Source organism: Harpegnathos saltator, unplaced genomic scaffold, assembly GCF_003227715.2.
Source record: "Harpegnathos saltator strain DR-91 unplaced genomic scaffold, Hsal_v8.6 scaffold344, whole genome shotgun sequence".
Lineage (NCBI taxonomy): Eukaryota > Metazoa > Arthropoda > Insecta > Hymenoptera > Formicidae > Harpegnathos > Harpegnathos saltator.
This window is the reverse complement of record NW_020230144.1, coordinates 217063-237109: the sequence shown is the minus strand read 5'-3', so window position 1 is coordinate 237109 and position 20047 is coordinate 217063. Positions and strand designations below refer to the sequence as shown.

The following is a 20047-nucleotide window of genomic DNA, read 5'->3' as shown; positions in this document are numbered from 1 at the left end:
TACAGGCAAGAAGTGACAAAATCAGGCCGATGTATGATAGAATTTCGAGAAGGCTTACCGCGCACAGATGATTATTCAAACGACCCGCTTGTCGCGAAATTGGTGATAATAGACGATCTCATGAGGGAATTGTCATCGTACGAAATAATTGTCGATCTGTTCACGAATGGGAGTCATCACAAAAACCTTAGTGTTATACTCATTTCGCAAAATCTATTTCATCAAGGACGAGGGCAACGAGATATTTCTCTCAATACGAATTACATCGTGGTGTTCAAAAACCCCCGCGATCGTGCTCAGATACGCCACTTGGCCAGACAAGTATGTCCGGAAGATTCAAAGTTTTTGGAAGAAGCTTACTATGACGCTACATCGTTTCCACATGGATATCTGTTGCTCAATCTGAAACAATCTACTCCGGATGAGTATCGGTTTCGTACATGTATCCTCCTTACCGATACTACATACTATGTTTACGTTCAACGAGGATCCACCAGAAGTTACATATAAAACCGTGCATATGCTTATTCTGCGACAGTCTTGTCGTCGCAATGACAATGGCTGGTGGAAGCAGAACGGATGCGAAAAAGAACGATAAACAGCAAGCTTGGCAAAACGATCCATCGGTGCGAAAATATCTCTCTTCTGAAGGCGTTGTGCTATTTGACGGAGAAACAACGCGCTGCCTTTCTGCGAGAAGCTGACCGTGATTTCATTAGATATATTTGCGAGTGCGCCTTCAACACGCTCAAAGGTAACGTACCGCTCGGCAGAAGGGAAAAAAATCGTCTATCACGTTACAAAGCAACGCTACGTCATATCGCTAATAACCGTGCTGATTGGAGAAGCAAACGGAAAGTGATAGTGCAGCGTGGAGGATTTCTACCTTATCTGATTGGTCCTATACTCGCAGCTATATTATCCAAAATTATCGATAATTAAGACTGTGCGCACTTGAACCATGGAAAGAGCCAAGAAGATGGTACTGATTTCTACGGATAATCTTGAGAGATTGTAGCAGCAGGCTCATACATCACCGACCTCGGTATCGTCGTCGTCGTTGGCGTCTTCCTCGACTGCGATTCCCTCTGTTTTGACAGATAATCCCACAACTGGGTTGAACATAGCATCGATAGAGAATGAAAATACGGTGCGTACTCCGGGTTCCGTCCTGTCGCGTCTCGACGCAGAGATGCATAGAATTCTCAACTTTCCAGTCCTCGGAGGAGCACGGGAAAAATGAAGGTTGTATAGAGAGGGGCTTCAGCGATATCTGTACTTTTTTCGAGAGCGGAAAAAATACCGATACGCGGAAAAAAAGAAGAGAAACCCGATGCTGATGGTGCGGTCGACGATGATGAAAACGTCGGGGAAGGGGAAAATACCCCTCGCGAAGATGACGAATACGCTGACGGAAACGCGGTAGAAGAAAACGCAGGTATAGATGCAAATGAAGATATTCCCAATATAGAGACCGGAGCACATAGAACGTTAAACGTTTCTCAACACGCACGAGCCGATACACGTAGTCGTCACTACCGCACCAACGAACAGAAAAGTGTCGGAAGAATATTGAATAAAGTGCCAAAGAGTTACCGAGCTAAAGCGCGCAAGCTGCTGGCACATTTGTGTGATGCGGCGGTACCCGGACGATTAAGCTGGGACAGACAAGGAGTCATGACAATAGATGATAGAATTCTGAGAGGATCGAATATCACCGACCTCTTAAACGATGCGGCTCGTGAACGAAAAACCAGCAGAGCAGTAGCGAGAGTACAATTTGCACGCCCTTTGCGTGAAGTGGGTACTCCTCCGGAATTTGTAGGAAATCGAGAATTACTGAAAGAAGTCATGGACGAAAGTGATCTTTCCGCGAGATTGAGAGAAACTCTTCCGAAAGGTAGCAGCACTCCGCTCCCATCACCTAACGAGCAGCTTTGGTCTAAACGTAAGATTGCCCAGACGTCGCTTGAGGAAAAAGATCACGAGGATGGACGGGCTCTGTTTGTAACAATGAGAATAGAAATAAAACGCGAATGAGCGGAGACACTTCTAAACCCACTTGGACACTTGGAACCCGTTAGAATTGAGTATAGCTTCTTCGCCGACTAACAGCTATGCACATCGACTTCCACCAGCGAAAGGACGAGCGTGCAAACGTACTATCGGAGACACGTCCCTCGCTGAAGAACGCGACAGAGCGTGTACACGTGATATTTATAACTTCCGATCAATATAGGCGTAAAACACGAGTGAACGATAACGCTTCTAAATCAGCGGGTAAAAGACGTTTGATCAATTGGAACACACTGGAATGACTGACCTCGCAAAATTCTACTACGATCCTGCACACTATGCGGGATACTCTACGATAAAAAATCTTTCGCGAGCAGCAAGACTTGGCTCCACGCGTGAAGAGATTATTCGTTGGCTTCAGGCGCAGGATGCATACACACTTCATTGACCGGCGCGGCATAAATTTCCACGTTTGCATTACAACGTCACGAATATCGACGATCTGTGGGAGGCTGATTTGGTTGAACTCGCTATTCTCCGAAATTACAATGAGGGCTATTGTTACTTGTTGACAATCATCGATGTGCTTAGCAAATTTGTCTGGGTAGAACCAATACGAAGTAAGACTTCGGACAGTGTGACGGAAGCTTTTCGTCGCGTGCTCTCAAGAAGCAAAGGGCGAGTACCGGTGTGGTTGCAGAGTGACAAGGGTAAAGAATTCATCGGGCAAACATTTCAAAAATTTCTGAAGGAAAAGAACATAAGTTTTCGCACAGTACGAAATCCTGATGTCAAAGCAGCGGTGATCGAACGCTTCAACAGAACGCTCAAAGAACGTTTGTGACATTATTTTACACACAAAAATACACATCGATACATAGATGTTTTGCAGGGCATCGTGCACGCTTACAATCACACACGACATTCAACCATTAAAATGGAACCGGCAAGCGTCACGTTGGAAAATGCGCGCATCGCTCGTGAACATATGCAACAGCGATACCATCATCTCGATAAACTCGATCGAAGAAATCATAGTCGAGGAGCTAAATACAAAGTGGGCACACTAGTGCGTGTCAGTAGAGCGAAAGGAGTCTTTGAGAAAGGATATGAGGCGAACTGGACGGAAGAAATATTTCGTATTTACCGTATTCTCGAATGGCGAAATCCCCGTGTGTACGAATTGAGTAATCTGTCAGGTGAAGTGATCGATGGGATATTTTACGAGCAGGAACTAGCCGGGGTAAACAAAAACTTACAAGAAGAAGAATTTATCGTGAATAAGGTGATACGACGCCGAGGACGAGGAGCTAATAAAGAATATTTTGTCAGCTGGCGGGGTTACCCTTCTAAATTCAATTCCTGGATAGCTGCTTCGAATATAAAGCTGCTTCCAAACCATGATAGGGGAAAACCAGTTTCTCATGATACTGAGCAATAGTAGCATGCGACACTATCCCGAAAATACAACTACTTCATTTATTACGGAATTGCCTCAAGAAGTGAAGCTGACTGGCTTATGGGAAGTTGCGCTTACCGAAATTCAATTCCCCTTTAGTTTTTTACACGTGCGCCCCGAAGAAGATACAGAACTCGTATTCATTTCATTGCCGCGTGAAAATATTAATACCAAAAACGCCAAATCAGTCATCATAAAAGGCGACGACCATCTACCCAAATTCGGGCTTACCCACATAACCTCCGGTGTTTACACCACGGTGAGCGAACTGTTACAGTCTTTAAACAACGCTAGCTCATTACTCAAAACGCACATTGCCTGGCGCCAGGATCCTCATCGGGATGGTAAAATAGAGGTGTACTGCACATGTGATATTAAAGAATGCAGTAGTCTTCATTTCGTAAAGTTTTCCGACAAAGTGGCTCGTATGCTCGGCTTCGATATGTATAGACCGAACGAGGAATTCATTCATCTCGACTTGCCGAAAATTATGCAAGGGCATATAGCGTACCATCCCAATACTGATCGTAATGCAAATCCCCAGAAAGTTGGAAAAGGAAGGTTTTACTCTTTTATCACGTTGAAACGTGAACTTATGTCCGACGAACTAGCTAGTACGGTGCGGCGTATACCCGATAAACTCTTTGTTTATTGCGACATTTGTGAGTCCTATATAACGGGAGACGTGTATTCTCTTCTTCTCCGTGTAGTCCCCGTCGAATACATCGGTGGCGAATATGTCTACGGTCGTAACATGGTGAAGCATTTTTCACTGCCGAATTATATTCCATTGCGATTAACATGTTTCCGCACGATCGAAATAGATATAAGAGATCAGGTTGGCGAAAGAATACCATTTGAATTTGGGACGTTGACAGTTACATTACAATTTAGGCGACGTGATTAGCACGGTATGACACATTATTTAGAGTATTACGAAGCAGAATCCGGGAGAAGTTGCAGCGGTGGAATTCCACGAGTTTTTGTAGGATCGCAGTATCAGTGCGGCCATGGTATCGATAGTTTTCTCGGTGGTCTGTTCAGGCATGTGTTACCTTATCTGGCCAGTGGTGCGCGTGTCGTTGGAAATGAAGCTCTACGCGCAGGGATTAATATACTCGATGATGTGGAGAATAACACGCCGTTGAAAGCAGCTGTTAAAATACGCCTCAAGGAATCGAGCTCAAATCTCAAAAGAAGAGCGGAAGAACACATTAACAAACTGATGGAGGGGTCTAACCTAAGGGTCTGGATATAAAACTCCTGCGAACATCGGAAAAGCACAGTTTCCTTTCGTCACGCTAAGCGGATACAACGGCAAATCATCTGCACCCAAACGTCTAGTTAACGCTTCTAAATCAAATAAGAGGAAAGCGACTCGAAGAAACATACAGGGGAAAAAACGGGGTAAGAAGCTAACGAAGAAGCCGGTGAAGAAGCGTTCAGTGAAGAAAAGCGGGAGAGGCCTTGCTAAACGTCAAAGAGTTATCAAGAAGCGTACCGTGTCAGACATTTTTTCCTAAACATCAACAACAGACGCGTGCTTTTGAAGCATGTCCTTTCTTCATACGCATTCCAGTGAATGTTTAAAGAGTGAACTCGATCTATTCACCTTGCCGCCTACACAAACCAGCATTGAGAGTTCACAATGGATTCACTACAAACCCGTGTCTTCTCTCACGGACGACGCGCCCATCGAATTCGTCGTACCTGGGCATGGAGAAGAATACATAGATCTTGTTCACACCATGCTGTTGCTACGCATACGAGTAGAAACGAAAACCGGAGCAGGAGCCGCAGGCGCAAAAGTAGGCTCAGTAAACCATATACTGCATTCGATGTTCAATCAAATCGACGTATATTTCAACCAAAAGCTCGTGTCTCCTCCAAACAATGCTTACGCTTACCGCGCTTACATAGAGGCGTTATTAAATTATGCTTCACCAGTAAAAACCTCCCACCTGGCTTCGTGCCTGTGGTACAACGATACGGCGGGGAACATGGACGCTCTACCGGGAGCGACACCATGCAATCACGGACTCGACAAGCGAGCCGCTTTTGTACAAGGAGGACGAACACTGGATCTCATAGGTCATCTTCACTGCGACGTCTTCAATCAAGATAAATTCTTGATCAATGGTGTCGAAGTACGTATGAGGCTTGTTCGTTCGAAAGATTCCTTCTGTCTTATGGAAGGAAATACTATGTCACGGATAAGCGTTTTAGATGCTACACTACTCATCAGAAGAGCTAGAATAAATCCAGGCATATTACTCGCTCATACACAAATGTTGACCAGGACTACTGCTAAATACCCGCTCACGAGAGTCGAAATTAAATCATTCACGATTCATAGCGGCGTCGCGTCGTAGGAGAAACACTGGACAACGTCATTCTTGGACAAATACCGAAGCGTATAATTGTCGGTTTTGTCGATAACAAAGCATTTAACGGCGCCCGCCATTTAAATCCGTTCAATTTCCAGCATTATGGAATAAATTTCTTTTCACTGTATGTCGATGGAACTCAAATCCCTAGCAGGCCGTTACAGCCGAAATTCTCTGGTAACGAGATGCTCTACACCGAGGCGTATCACACCCTTTTCTGGGGAACGGGTATTCACTTTTTGAATGAAACTAATTCTATATCCAGAGAAGATTATCCTACTGGTTATACTCTTTTCGCCTTCGATCTCACTCCTGATTTATCGGCTAATTGCGCAGCTCAATGGAACCTTGTGAAACATGGTAGTTTGCGAATGGAAGTACGATTCGAAAAAGCTCTCACAACAACGATCAACTGCTTAGTTTACGCTGAATTTGAAAGCGTGCTGGAAATAGATTCTTCTCGTCAAGTCATTGTAGATTATAGCGGTTAAAACGAGTCCCCCACTTTTCTTTTCGACGTCATTCCCCTTCCAATGTAAAGATTTTCAACATCAAAGTCCTCCTGAGTAAAAGTTTTGAGAAAAGAGTCTAGTCGCTTTCGAGGCGTGAAAAGTATAGTTTCGGGGGAAGCAGAATTGCGTATACAGAGGGAGCATGGATGTCATTATCGAAGTACAATGTTTCCGCGATAGCAACGATGTCTACGTGCTCAAGGAGGTGGCTATTATCGGTATTAATGAGCCATTCATCGGTCATTGGATCTTAGCTCTAGAGTATTCATTTGCGGGATTGAATGAAAAATCAAGGCGTATAAATAACTGGCTTTCGCGGAATATCATGGTATCGAGTGGTACAACGGGGAAAGTAATCCGAAATATTTTTATCCGCGGTTGCGTGAAATTACGAGTCATATTCGTGACTTCATGACAAAGGGTAAGAAAAAAGCGAGCTACTTGCAAAATTTACTAACCCGAAACGTGTATAATCTGGAGAATATCTCGCCGATGTCCAGTGATCTTTCATCCAGCGAGCGTATAGAAGCTTGCTCATTCCACGCATTTAGAAAACACGGTCGTTATCATTGTGCATTACGCAACGCATACAAATTGAAACACTGGTACATCGAACAAAGCCAAATCAACATCAGGAAATGTGACAACGTCTATGCGACTCAGTGCTTGTCCTCGAAAATTGACGAGGAAAAGAGCGAAAATAGCTATTCCTACAAATCGGGAAGTGAAGAGTCATCGACTGAAGAAGAGGAAAACGAAACAAATACCGAGTTGGAACATTCAGTCGAACCGTCGAGGACTATAATAATCACGTTACCAGAGGTAAAACGAAATTATATAAAATGAATTCGCTCGAAATTCAACATGCTCTGCAACGTCTCAACGCCAGATACACAGGCGTCTATCCAGCCGACAGACTACCGAGGGTGTGGACGAGATCGACGGCAATGGTCGCTAATACGGACAATCACAACCGTCCAGGACTGTACTGGGTCGCATTCTACATCGATCAGAATGGAGCAGCCACGTACTTTGACAGCTACGGAATGGGACTCACGATTTTTCCTGCGTCTTAGAAGAAATTGTGCCACTTACCGATGGAATATCTCTCAGTTACAGGGTCTCTTATCGACGACTTGTGGCCATTATTGTTGTGTTTTTCTTTACTTTATGCGCAGGGGTTATAACCTCAATGCCTTTAAAAATTTGTTTACCAATGATTGCGAACGAAACGATCAACTAATTGTACGAATGTATAAGAAAATCTTTTGTCAATGTAACCGTAAATCACTAGATCATCATCATATCCCTATATACCAGGTTCAATCCTGTATTAGAAAAATGTATAAGAATAAAATGTGAATTTATTCTATAAAAATTTTGTATATTTCTTTCTTTCCGCCTCTTCTCTTTTCCCTGTGATCTCCAATTTGCGGTAACAAGACCTGTTGTAAACTTTTCGAGTTCGAAAACGAATGGACACACACACACACACACACAGGTAAAAATATTGAGATAGACAGAGCGGAGGTATCGTCTTCTAACAATCGCTGAGTAGTTTTTATCTTCGAAATTATCCTTAGCTGCTCGAACATGTGCACGCACGCTCGCACGCCTCAAGAGCTGGGGCTTCAGAGCCACGAATCCGTAGGGCTTAGAATTTTCGAAATTTTTCACGCGTGACGTCAATACTCTACGTATATATACAATATATCTAGTTTTCATCAGAATATAGCAATAACGTAGCGTATAAGACGCTTGACTCAAAAGCCAATGGACTCTTCGAATCCGAGGAGGACCTCTACAGGATTTTTCCAGAGAACACACATGTGGGGATGACCACGCACACACACACACATACACATATACACACACACACGCACGCACATCTCAGCCCGTTATACGACTACGTCGTAAAGACTGTTTCTACCAGAGAGCAGCAGTAGCACGGTGGAAAAACGGTTTGACTTCGAGAGCTAGAGGTCTCCGGTTCGAATCCAGCAGAGGCCCTTACACGGTTTTGAAATTTTGTGACGTCGATACTTTCCATATATAGACGATATAGCTAGTTTCCATCAGGGTATAGCGGTAGCGTAGTGGTAAGACGCGTGACTCAAGAGCCAGAGGTCCCCCAGGTTCGAATCCAGCAAGGCCTATACAGAATTTTTCCAAAACCTGTGACGTCGATACTTTCCGTATGTAGGCTAATATAACTAGTTTCCATCAGGGTATAGTAGTAGTAGCGTAGTGCTAAGACGGCGTGACTCAAGAGCCCAGAGGTCCCAGGTTCGAATCTAGCAGAGGACCTTTTACAGAGCTTTTCCAAAACCTCTGACGTCGATACTTTCCGTATGTAAGCTATATAACAAGTTTCCATTAGGGTATAGCAGTAGCGTAGTAGTAAGACGCGTGACTCAAGAGCCAGAGAGGTTCCAGGTTCTCGAATCCAGCAGAACTCCACAGAGTTTTTCCGCAAATGCAACATGCAAATTAAGTAGTTGATCAAGAGCCAGAATTGCCAACTCCTCTAATAATGTCGGCCATAATTTGCTTATTTCAAAAGTCGCTTAGTTTTTGCCTGTGGGGAGGTATGGCCCGTCAAAACATTCCCTCTCCACTCGACCCGCCGGCGCTGCTAAACCACGCCTATCGGCGCCGGCGGGTCGAGTGGAGGGGGAATGTTTTGACGGGCCATACCTTCCCACATACTACTTAAATGCTTTAGTGTCCTAGATAAAAAATGCAGCATAATTTCCCAGGCTAGTATATATTGTGTATCTAAAATACATGCGGTGCGGCGTTACTTTCTTGCCGTCGTCAAATTGCCGTTGGTCCGCGCGTCACGGTCTCTCACCAAAAGAAAACCGATGTTGGGCGCCAGGTGCAGCGAGCTGCACCATTCATCAACGCGAATGCTCTAAATCAGAGCTGGCCACAATCTGCACATTTCGGGCGAAATTCGTTGCCCTTCGCCGCGCGCGCTTGCCCACCGCCACTCGCTGACTCCGCCTTATCAAATGTTTATGTGCTTACTGCGGCCGCCCTCCGCTCTCTACGCGCTCGTTGGTTCATATGTTTTAATTAATAACTCGATAACTATTGGCAATTTGACATTATGGTACATGACTTTTCTTCTCGGCTACACCCAATCTATCTCCAACTTTCGTCTGCACGATCAGCTATCAAACACCCTGTATATATACAGGGTGTCCGGAATGTGATCATTAATATTTTGTGTACTGGTAGACTGGGTGTAGCCGAGAAGAAAAGTCATGTAACATAATGTCAAATTGGCAATAGTTATCGAGTTATTAATTGGAACATGTGAGCCAATGAGCGCGTAGAGAGCGCTGGGCGGCTGCCTCTTGTCGCTTGCGATCGCTCGCTCTACGTCGCGCGCGCACGCCTCTTGTCGCTTACGGTTGCCTCTCGCCGCGCGAGGTAAGCCATTTTCTTATTCACAGAGCCTGTCCTGTCGCTTTCTCGTACGCTCATTCGTTCACACATTTTAATCAATTACGGAATAAATATTAAAAAAATTGTAAAACGGGACTTTTTTAATTGTTTTAACGAGTTCTACCAGTACACAAAATACACAGCCACACAAAAAAAAAAATGTCTTGATCTGGGGACGAGACATGTGTATTCCTATGTATTTTGACGCGCTGAAACCAAATCCGCTATCAGAAATGGCCCAACGGATCTTGGTTCAACCCTAACCTCAAAAAACACCTAAAAATCACAGAAATATGCGATAAAATTGTGATATACTGCCTGACAGGCAAATTTTCACCTAAAAACCAATGTCTGCAGAGCCTTAACCTTACAATTAACCTGACCTAACCTAACCTAACTTAACCTAGCCTAATCTAATCTAACCTCACCTCACGTAACCCAACCGAACCGATTATACTCTACTGCCGGGCAAGCCAATTTTGACACGAAACCATTGTCTGCGAAGCCTTAACCTACAAAAAATCTAACCTAACCTAACCTTTCTCGGTTGAAGTTGACATGACCGTCCATATGGTCAGCACATTCCTGTACGTTTTCGGGGTATTCGAGTTCAATTTTACGGTTTTGTGAAACTTACTTGTATCCCCAACTTCATGACCATTGAATCTTACTTTAAAAAATACCTCTGATTTCTCAAAATTGCTCATTTTGCAATTAAAAGGACATGTGCTCAAAATATGTATATATATGAGCATGACATATCAAATGTTTCTCGCGTCGCAGTTTATGAACTCGGGGTCACAATTTATATTCTTTTTCATGTTCAAATGAAATCTAACTTGTCATTCATATCAAATTAATTAACAAATTGTCTTCAATCTATTTTATTTCTACTATACCGTGTTCTTTTTTCTTCGAAGGATTTATGCAAAAAGTTTCGCTTACGTTTTTTCCCTTTTACATTCGTTTCTCTTTTCAGCATCCAGCAAAAATTTTTGCTGGATGCTGAAACAGGACAATGGTTAATTGTAAGGTTAAGGCTCCGCAGACATTGGTTTTTAGGTGAAAAATTTGCCTGTCAGGCAGTATATCACAATTTTCTCGCATATTTCTGTGATTTTTAGGTGTTTTTGGAGGTTAGGATTGAACCAAGACCCGTTGGGCCAATTTTGATAGCGGATTTGAATTCAGCGCGTCAAAATACATAGGAATACACATGCCTCGTCCCCAGATCAAGACACTTTTTTTTTGTGTGGCTTTATTGATATTAATGATCACATTCCGGACACCCTGTATATATCAGGTGTAGTAAAAAGAAATCCATTATTTTTGCATGTAATTGAAGGCTTTAATTACCATAGTTAGAATGGTCCGATTTAGGTCAAATATGCGCCATTTTATTCGATAACTTGTTGCCATTTTGAAGGTAATTTCATTATGCCTCTCTCATAGAAGCCCTCGTCCCTATTGGCAAAAAATTGAGACAGTCGATTTTCACAAGCCTCTCTTGAAGCGAATTTTTCACCAGTAAAATTGTTCGCCATGGACAGGAACAGATGGTAATCACTTGGTGCCAGGTCCGGACTATAAGGTGGATGCATAAGAACCTCCCAACCAAGCTCCCGGAGCTTCTGGCGAGTCACTATCGATGTGTGTGGCCTGGCGTTGTCCTGAAGGAACACAATTCCTCTCCTATTGGCCAAAGCTGGCCGCTTCTGGGCGATTGCTTCCTTCAGACGGTCCAATTGTTGACAGTACAGTTCCGAATTAAGAGTTTTGCCGTAGGGGAGCAGCTCATAGTAGATCATTCCCTGCCAATCCCATCAAACACACAGCAAAAACTTCCTGGCCGTCAATCCTGGCTTGGCCACCGTTTCCGCCGGCTCACCGCGATTCGACCACGACCGTTTTCGCTTGACGTTGTCGTAAGTGATCCACTTTTCATCACCAATGACCAACCGCTTCAGAAATGGGTCGATTTTGTTGCGATTCAGCAGCGATTCGCAGATGGAAATTCGGTCCATGAGGTTTTTTTTCGTTAACTCGTGCGGCACCCATACATCGAGCTTCTTTTTGTATCCAGCCTTATTCATATGGTTCCAAACGGTTTTTTGTGCAATCTTTAGCTCTTGGGCAATCGAAACAGTGCTTACATGACAGTCGGACTTGACAATGTCCATGATTTTATCGATATTTTCGACAATTGGCCTTCCAGTGCGTGGTGCATCTTTGACATCGAAATTACCGGAACGGAATCGACAAAACCAAAATTGCGCGTGATTGGCTGTTACAGTATCAGGACCATAAACACTATTCACATTTTCAGCCGCCTAGCTTACGTTTTCGCCTTTATCGAAGAAAAACTGTAAAATATAGCGTATTTTCTCTTTGCTAGTATCCATCTTTGACGCGCGCTCAAACAAAACTGAGTTAACTCATCACAAAACTGTCAGAAAAGTTTTTAGTACGAAATCTCATCTTTCTAACGCCATCTAGTGGAACCCGATCGGACTTATACAACGCGAGATACAGATAACTAAAGCCATCTATTGGAAAAATAATAGATTTCTTTTTACTACACCTGATATATATATATATTGTGACGTGGCAGCCGGAAAGGCGCCCGTCACAGGCCGACCTTTCGGCCCTTAGGCGAGACTCTCGGGGGGGGGTGTCGCCTTGCGCTCTCCCCCGTAATAATTAGCGTTAGTAGTCGGAGCGCGCAGGTGGAACGGTCCCGCGTCCCCGTGCTCTGTGCCCCTGGACCTCCTGCGCCGCACATCAGGAGAGGAGGGATCGGTGGAGGAAGGAAGAGGATGACACCCCCTCGGCAAGACCGCCACCCCAGGTGAATGCACTCCTTTAATAATGCTAGTATCGGTTTCGTATCGTCGTGAAAGGTTCTCGCTGTCGCTTCCGTTGTCCACAGGCCTGCAAGGATATCGCGCCGAACGGTCGGCGTTCCCGTGCTTGGCGCGTGAACGCCGGCTAAACAAAGCCAGCCTGAACACTGAGATCGGGCGAGTGTGAGCAAGAGAGAGAGAGAGTGAGCAAGAGAGTGAGACCGAGCACCCGTCCCGCGGATCGAAAAACAAAGATCCGCGGAAGGATTCCCGTATAGGGAGATTTTACCGAGGAACGGGGGAGAGGCGGGTAGCACGAGACAACACCGACGGACAAGGAAGTCTGTCCGGGGAGAAGGAGATAAAAAGAAGAGACTCCTGTTGTCGCTCTCGAATATCGCAGATCTGCCTCGATATAGTACCGGAGAAAAATCAGTTACCGAAAAAGGGGAGATACAAGCGAGGGGTTTAGTGGGTGGAGTTGTTGGCGTCAGCAAGCGGAGGAGACGTCGGTGGCAGCGTGTGCCAGAGCGAGCGAGAGAGGGAGACGAGAGGAGGACCACGTCGCCGGGAGGTTCCCGATTGTGTAAGACCTTCCACCTGCATTATCGTTTCGGTGTCGTGAGAATAGAAAGTCTCGTTAAAGTTACCGGCGTAGCGGGCAATCTCGAATTCGCGAGAGCCCAAGCGGAGTGTATCGTACCGAGGGGGTCGGACCGTTCCGATTCCCGAAAGAATAAAGCTAACGATAGTCGAAACGCGCCTCGTTATTTTTGTGTTTTCCCGGTCGTTCCCGACTTCCGACGAACCCTTCCCGTCTACCGACTTAAATACCGCAGGGCTACCGGTCCCGTCGACTTCGCGTGTCTCGGCCCTTGGGTGAGGTGTCGCGTAGCATTGGTGAACGGTGCAGCCCGCTGCACCTGGCGCCCAACCAATTTTGGTGAGAGCTAGGTTGGCCGAGGCGCGCGGACCGACGGCAGTTTGCCGACGGCGAGCGATAATCGAGTCGCAATATATATATGTATATATATATGTATATATTAGGTGCGCAACTAAGTTCCCGCTTTTCAAGAGATGGCTCCAGTAGTAAGTGCTGGTCGAATGTGACATAACCAAAACGTCATGAACCAAGCTTAGACATATGGTAAACAAACCGCTTTGACACATTAGTGATTTTGTTTTTGCGTCATATACTTTTGGTTGTGTGAAAATGTCTGATTTTGTGCCAAATAATCGTCATTTGCAGGAAGTGTTGCTTTTCTTCTTTCATTCGAAGAAAACGGCGGCTGAAGCGCATCGAGAACTCCAAAAAGTTTACGGAGATGCTGCTCTAAGTGAAACAACGTGCCATGATTGGTTCCGTCGCTTCAAAGACAGTGATTTCAATGTTGACGACCGTTCGCATAAAGGAAGGCCAAAAACCTTCGAAGACGCTGAATTGGAGGCATTGCTCGATGAGGATCCGCGCCAAACGCAAAAAGAGCTTGCTTCAGCATTAGGAGTTACCCGCCAAGCCATTTTCAAGCGATTGCATGCGTTGGGAATGATTCAAAAACAAGGAACTTGGGTTCCTTATGATTTGAAGCCAAGAGACGTTGAGCGTCGTTTTTTCGCCTGTGAACAACTGCTCCAGCGGCAAAAAAGGAAGGGTTTTCTTCATTGCATCGTTACGGGTGATGAAAAATGGATTCATTACAGCAACCCAAAGAGAACAAAATCATGGGGACTGCTCGGTCATGCTTCTACGTCGTCGGCTCGGCCGAATATTCACGCTGCGAAGGTTTTGCTGTGTATTTGGTGGGACCAGGGCGGTGTTATTTATTATGAGCTGTTGAAACCGAACGAAACCATCACTGGGGAACGGTATCGAACTCAATTGATGCGATTGAGCCGAGCACTGCGCGAAAAGCGGCCACAATACAAGCAGAGGCACGAAAAAGTGATTCTACAGCATGACAACGCTCGGCCTCACGTTGCCAAACCCGTTAAAACCTACTTAGAAACGCTCAAATGGGAAGTCCTACCCCACCCGCCATATTCCCCAGATATTGCGCCGTCCGATTATTACTTGTTCCGTTCGATGGCACATGGTCTGGCTAATCAGCAGTTCCGCTCATATGAAGACATCTCAAAGTGGCTTGATTCGTGGATAGCCTCAAAAGACGAACACTTCTACCGTGACGGTATTCGAGCTCTGCCAGAAAGATGGGAAAAAGTTGTCGCTAGCGATGGGCAATATTTTGAATGATTCATTTGTAACCATTTTTTCACAATAAAGTTGCATTTTCATCAAAAAAACAGCGAGAACTTAGTTGCGCACCTAATATATATATATATATATTTATAAAACACGTAAACATATTTATTTTAAAGTGATTATTAAACGAAGAAACAATTTTAATGATAATATGTTGCAAGGGTACGCCTCAGCCGATTTCTTATACAGCGACGGGCCTGAGCGCATCACGATCGTCGCCCTAGCCACTGAGCGCGGAGTGGTGGGAGGGGGACGGTAGGCGTCACTTACTGAATTTCGCCCGAAATGTGCAGATTGTGGCCAGCTCTGCTCTAAACAAAGAGTTGGCGACCGCGACGCGAGAGCCCGCGGGACCGGTAGCGGGATAAATTTTAGTCGGTAGACGGGAGGGATTCGGTCGGGAATCGGGAAAAACAAAGAGAAACCACCGCGTTTCCGTTACGAGAATCTGAATTTTATTCAGCGGAAGCGGGTACGTTCCGCGACTATTCGAGACGGTACAAGGCTTCCGTTCCGGCGCTTTCCCGCGAGATCGAGGCCGCTCTTTGCCACAAAACGCAAATGTACGACGAGATACGCAAACGATACCGACAGTTACAGCAGGTGGACGGTCTTATAATCTCGGGAACCTCCCGGTGGCGTGGTCCTGGTCGCTGGATGGTCGCGCTCTCTCCTCGGTCGCAGATCCCGGTAGCTAGGTCACGCAACCCTCCTCGCTGTCCTTTTCTCGCTGATTCGCACACGGTAATCCACTTGATCGGTAGTTTTGGAAACGGCCGGAATGCACGAAAACTTATCCCTGCGAGGGCGGGAGGAACACCAAACGTCTCTTCGTCGAGAACGGAACCGACTTTTCGTTCCCGGGAGCGATCAAATGGGACGAATCTCTTCGGCTTCGAGTGAAAAAAACCAATTTTACTTCTTGCGAACGACAGAATGAAAACTCTCCCTCCGAGCGAACAACAAATCTGCTTCTTATTCCAGCGAAAAACGGAATCTGCTCCTTTTCCTCTTTCTTTCTCCCGTCTCTCCGGTTTTTGCGAGGGGTTCCTCTTCTCCCCGTTCCTCGCCTATTCCCACAGTACGGCAATCCTTCCGCGGATCGTTGTTGTCGACCTGCGAAACGAATGCTCTATCTCTCTCTCTCTCTCTCTCTCTCTCTCTCTCTCTCTTTGTCTCGCCAGTGGTTCCGCGCCTTGTCTTCGGCCCGAGTCTGTCTAGCCACTCTTTTGGCTAGCGGGCCATGCGTCGGGAGCGTGCTCGTCGATACCTCTTCTATGTTGCCATTGTAGCCTGCCTGACAACAAACGCGGCAGCGGTAATACCTTTCGGGACGACACATAATTCGGTAATAGAAAAAGAAAATCGAGAACAATCACCTGATGCCGTGCCTGGCAGCGAGCGACGTTCTCTTGATCCTCTGGTCCTAGCGGTCGGCTCGGGAGGTCCAAGGACATAAAACTCGGGAGCGCGAGACCGTCACACCTGCGTGCTCTCAACATCAATTGGTGACCTTAATTTTAATCAATCCGTGGGGAGGCAATTCGAGTTCCCCCCGCAAATCTCGCGCGATAATCTCTTCCCTCCCCGCAAATCTCGCGTCGTGACCGAGGGTTCGCACTGTGACGGGCGCCACGTCACAGCGGTTATTATGAACAACATAGTGTGCATTTTCTATAGTTTCTCATTCTTCATTCTATAATAGTGTCAACGGTCCTGATAGGTAATCAGAATAAAATTGGAGTAAATTCTGAGATTTATACGTCGTAAATATTTCAAAGAATGGTTGCATGTTGTGAACAGCAATATTAGTCTTAAAAGCAGTAACATTTTGGAATTTATTTTGAACGAATGATGCCTTAAGTAAAGCACAATCTACTTCAAGACACGACTTCAATTTGACGCAATTTGAACTATGATGATAATTCAAAGCTTCTGCATGATTCGAACAATAGTTCACGCAATAACACTTCATAAATCCTCCTACAAATTTGAAGGTTACACTGTTCATGACAGATAAAACATGATTTAGCAAATGTTACGTCCTAGAGGAGGAGCGCAACCTTTTCGTTCGCGAGTAAGGCGAACCTCGTTCGTACACGCGTGTCAATGAACGGGTCAGGGACCCGACGGGTCCCTTTACTCGGACACCGACGTACGACGAGCGGTCTGTTTTTCGGTCAAGGACGCGAGTCCCTTTACCGGGGATAGGACCATGAGTTGACTGTTGGAAGGGTGGGTGTGATTTTGAAATTAATTGGTGATAATAACTATTAACAGATTTATTAAAATAAAGATGACAAAATGATATAACGGCACGGTTTGAATTAACAAATTTATTAATAATAGGATATAACGGTGCGGATTGAATTTTTACAGGTTTATTAAGATGAATAGCGACCAAAAATGATGTAATTGAATGGTTCGAACATGACAATTTATACTTAGATGAATGAGTGTATGTGTGTGTGTATGAGTGTATGAAATGGAAAAAGAAAGGGATGGGAAAGGGAACGAATATGAATAGGAAGTTCAAGAGTGGAATAAATAAAATAGAAGTAGGAAGATAAAGTAAAGAAAATGAAACTTGCTACTGATTCAGGATGAGTTGACACAAGCAGAAGTGAGAATGGCGCAAATCTGCGTAGGTGTTCTCGTTTACAATATTCGTATTCCGATTGAGGCACCAGATAGTCGTTCACTTATATAAAGAGGAAGCCCGCACTTTTTCCAAAATCCTTGAATATTTGAATACTAAATATTTGAATGAACTGGAATTCTGAAGATTTGAATCTGAGTACTAATGCTCAAGATCTGAATATCCGAGTTCTGAATATCTCAGTTCTGAATATCTGCGTGAGAGTGCGAGTCTGAGCTTTTTCGTTTCCGTGTTCTTCTGTCTCTCTGAATAGTGTCGCGGAGGCGGATTACCGCGGTTTTTACCGATAATCGGAGGCAGAAGCTATCAGGGTGGGTAGAGAGATGGCCTTTGAGGAAGGGGTGAATTGGTCTTAGTGGGAAAAAGTCTCAGCCATTAGCGAAGTTAAAAGACATCGTGGGAGGAGACAGTTAGTTTTTGGAGATATGAATATGGAAGGGCTAAAGGATGAAGCGTGGGTGTCTCATAGTTTTAGGTGTATATGATATGATTGGCTGAATGAATTAGGCGCGACAAGCGTGGAGGTGGTGGATTCTTGAGATAGAAAAATGTATATAAGTGGCCGGCTGGAAAAATCAAAATGCCGTAAATCAAAGGCTGAGATCAGATTTTACGACTATCAGTGAAGTAAACTTTGTTGGTTAACTGATAGGGCACATATGGTTTTGGATTGGGAAGATGTAAGTTTCAAGTTTTAGAGCAGAAATGCTCTGAGTTGCTTTGTTTTACTGAAAGTTTGTTAGCGCGGAGTTTCAAATTTTTATAACTAGGACGACGGACACATTTGGCGAACACTACCCAGATATAAACTTTAAACGAAGACGTAGATTTTTACAACAGGGCACTGTTTCCTGTTATGGAATTTTCCCGAATCGCCTTTCATTTGGCGTGACGGCTGTTCGCCAGATGGGTCTGTTTCCTAATTTATATTTATATTTATATGTATATATTCCTATTATAGTTATATTAGGAGAATATAAATCCGCGAGAGGAAAGAATTTTTGCTAATTAAATCTACAGGACGTAACACAAACATGATCATCTGTATTTCACACGGCATCATATCACGTTTTAACTCCTCTTTGATTAAACATAAAAAGTTCTTCCTCGAGTCGATCCAGTCCTTCTGAGTGAAACTTTGAGTTTGTCATAATTCCGGATAATTATGTAAAAGTTTTTCTAAAATTTCGCAGATTTCTTTATGAGTCTTTTTATCTTTTAATTCGTCATCGCTGCTACAATCATAAATATTGCACCAATGATAAATATTTGGATTGAAGAAGTTACGATAAGAGTTAATGCTAAATAACTGTTCCTCCATGGTGAGAAAAGCGATGGTATGTCAGACATGCCGATATGGCGATTCTCTTGTTGATAAAACGTAGACTTTTTCTGTCGAATATATATCAATATTTTGATGCAATGGATATTTACAGAAATGCATTATTCGTAATATTAAATTATAAATAAGATGCGGAACTCGTTACCTTTTAGCGGGAATAACAAAATTCTACTTTCACAGTTTACGCGTACATTTAGTGACTGTTCGGAGAACGCCAATGAGATATATCTACATATTACGTATGTTATTATATTTATGTATTATTATTAGGAGTATAAATAAGTTTCCGCCGTTTTCTATCAAAAATTAGAAATTTATTGTGAAAGAACGGTACATTACGTTTTATTCAAAGTATTGTCCATCATTTGCCATTACTTTTTCCTATCTTTCTGCCAGCATTCGGATACCATGTCGGAAGAACTCTTCATCTTTTGAAGCTATCCATGAATCGACTCAATTTTTAGTATCTTCATATGATGTAAAGCGTTGCTTAGACAGGCCATGTGCTATCGACCGGAACAAGTGATAATCGGAAGGGGCAATGTATGGTGAATATGGCGGGTGGGGTAGGACTTCCCAATTAAGTGTTTCCAAATAGGTTTTGACCGGTTTTGCAACATGTGGCCGAGCGTTGTCATGAAGGAGAATAATTTTGTCGTGTCTGGAGTAGTAATGGGCGCGTTTTTCCTTAAGTGCTCGGCTCAATCTCATTGTGTTCGGTAGAGAGCTCCAGTAATGGTTTCACTCGGTTTGAGCAACTCATAATACACGATATCAAGCTGATCCCACCAAATACACAGCATAAGATTTTCCTATGAATATTCGGTTTGGCTGTCGATGTTGAAGCATGGCCAGGTAGTCCCCATGATTTTCTCTTCTTTGGGTTATCGTAGTGGATCCATTTTTCATCACCAGTGACTATACGATGCAGAAAACCCTTTATTTTATGCCTGGCAAGCAGCATTTCACACGTGCAAAATCGGCGTTCAACCTCTCTCGGCTTCAGTTCATATGGAACCCAATTTCCTTGTTTTTGAATCATTCCCAACGATTTTAAACGATGTGAAATTGCTTGTTGAGTCACTTCTAATGTAAATGCAAGTTCTTCTTGCG

At 44.3% G+C, this 20047-nt stretch overlaps 1 protein-coding gene across 1 annotated transcript; it reads left to right on the top strand.

The window, feature by feature from the left end:
• Positions 1-5028: 5028 nt before the first annotated feature.
• LOC112588918 (uncharacterized) lies at positions 5029-6353 on the top strand. Its single transcript, XM_025300277.1, has 2 exons — positions 5029-5622; positions 5832-6353. Exons 1-2 carry the CDS (start codon positions 5029-5031, stop codon positions 6351-6353), a joined length of 1116 nt encoding a protein of 371 aa, XP_025156062.1.
• The last annotated feature ends 13694 nt before the right edge of the window (positions 6354-20047 follow it).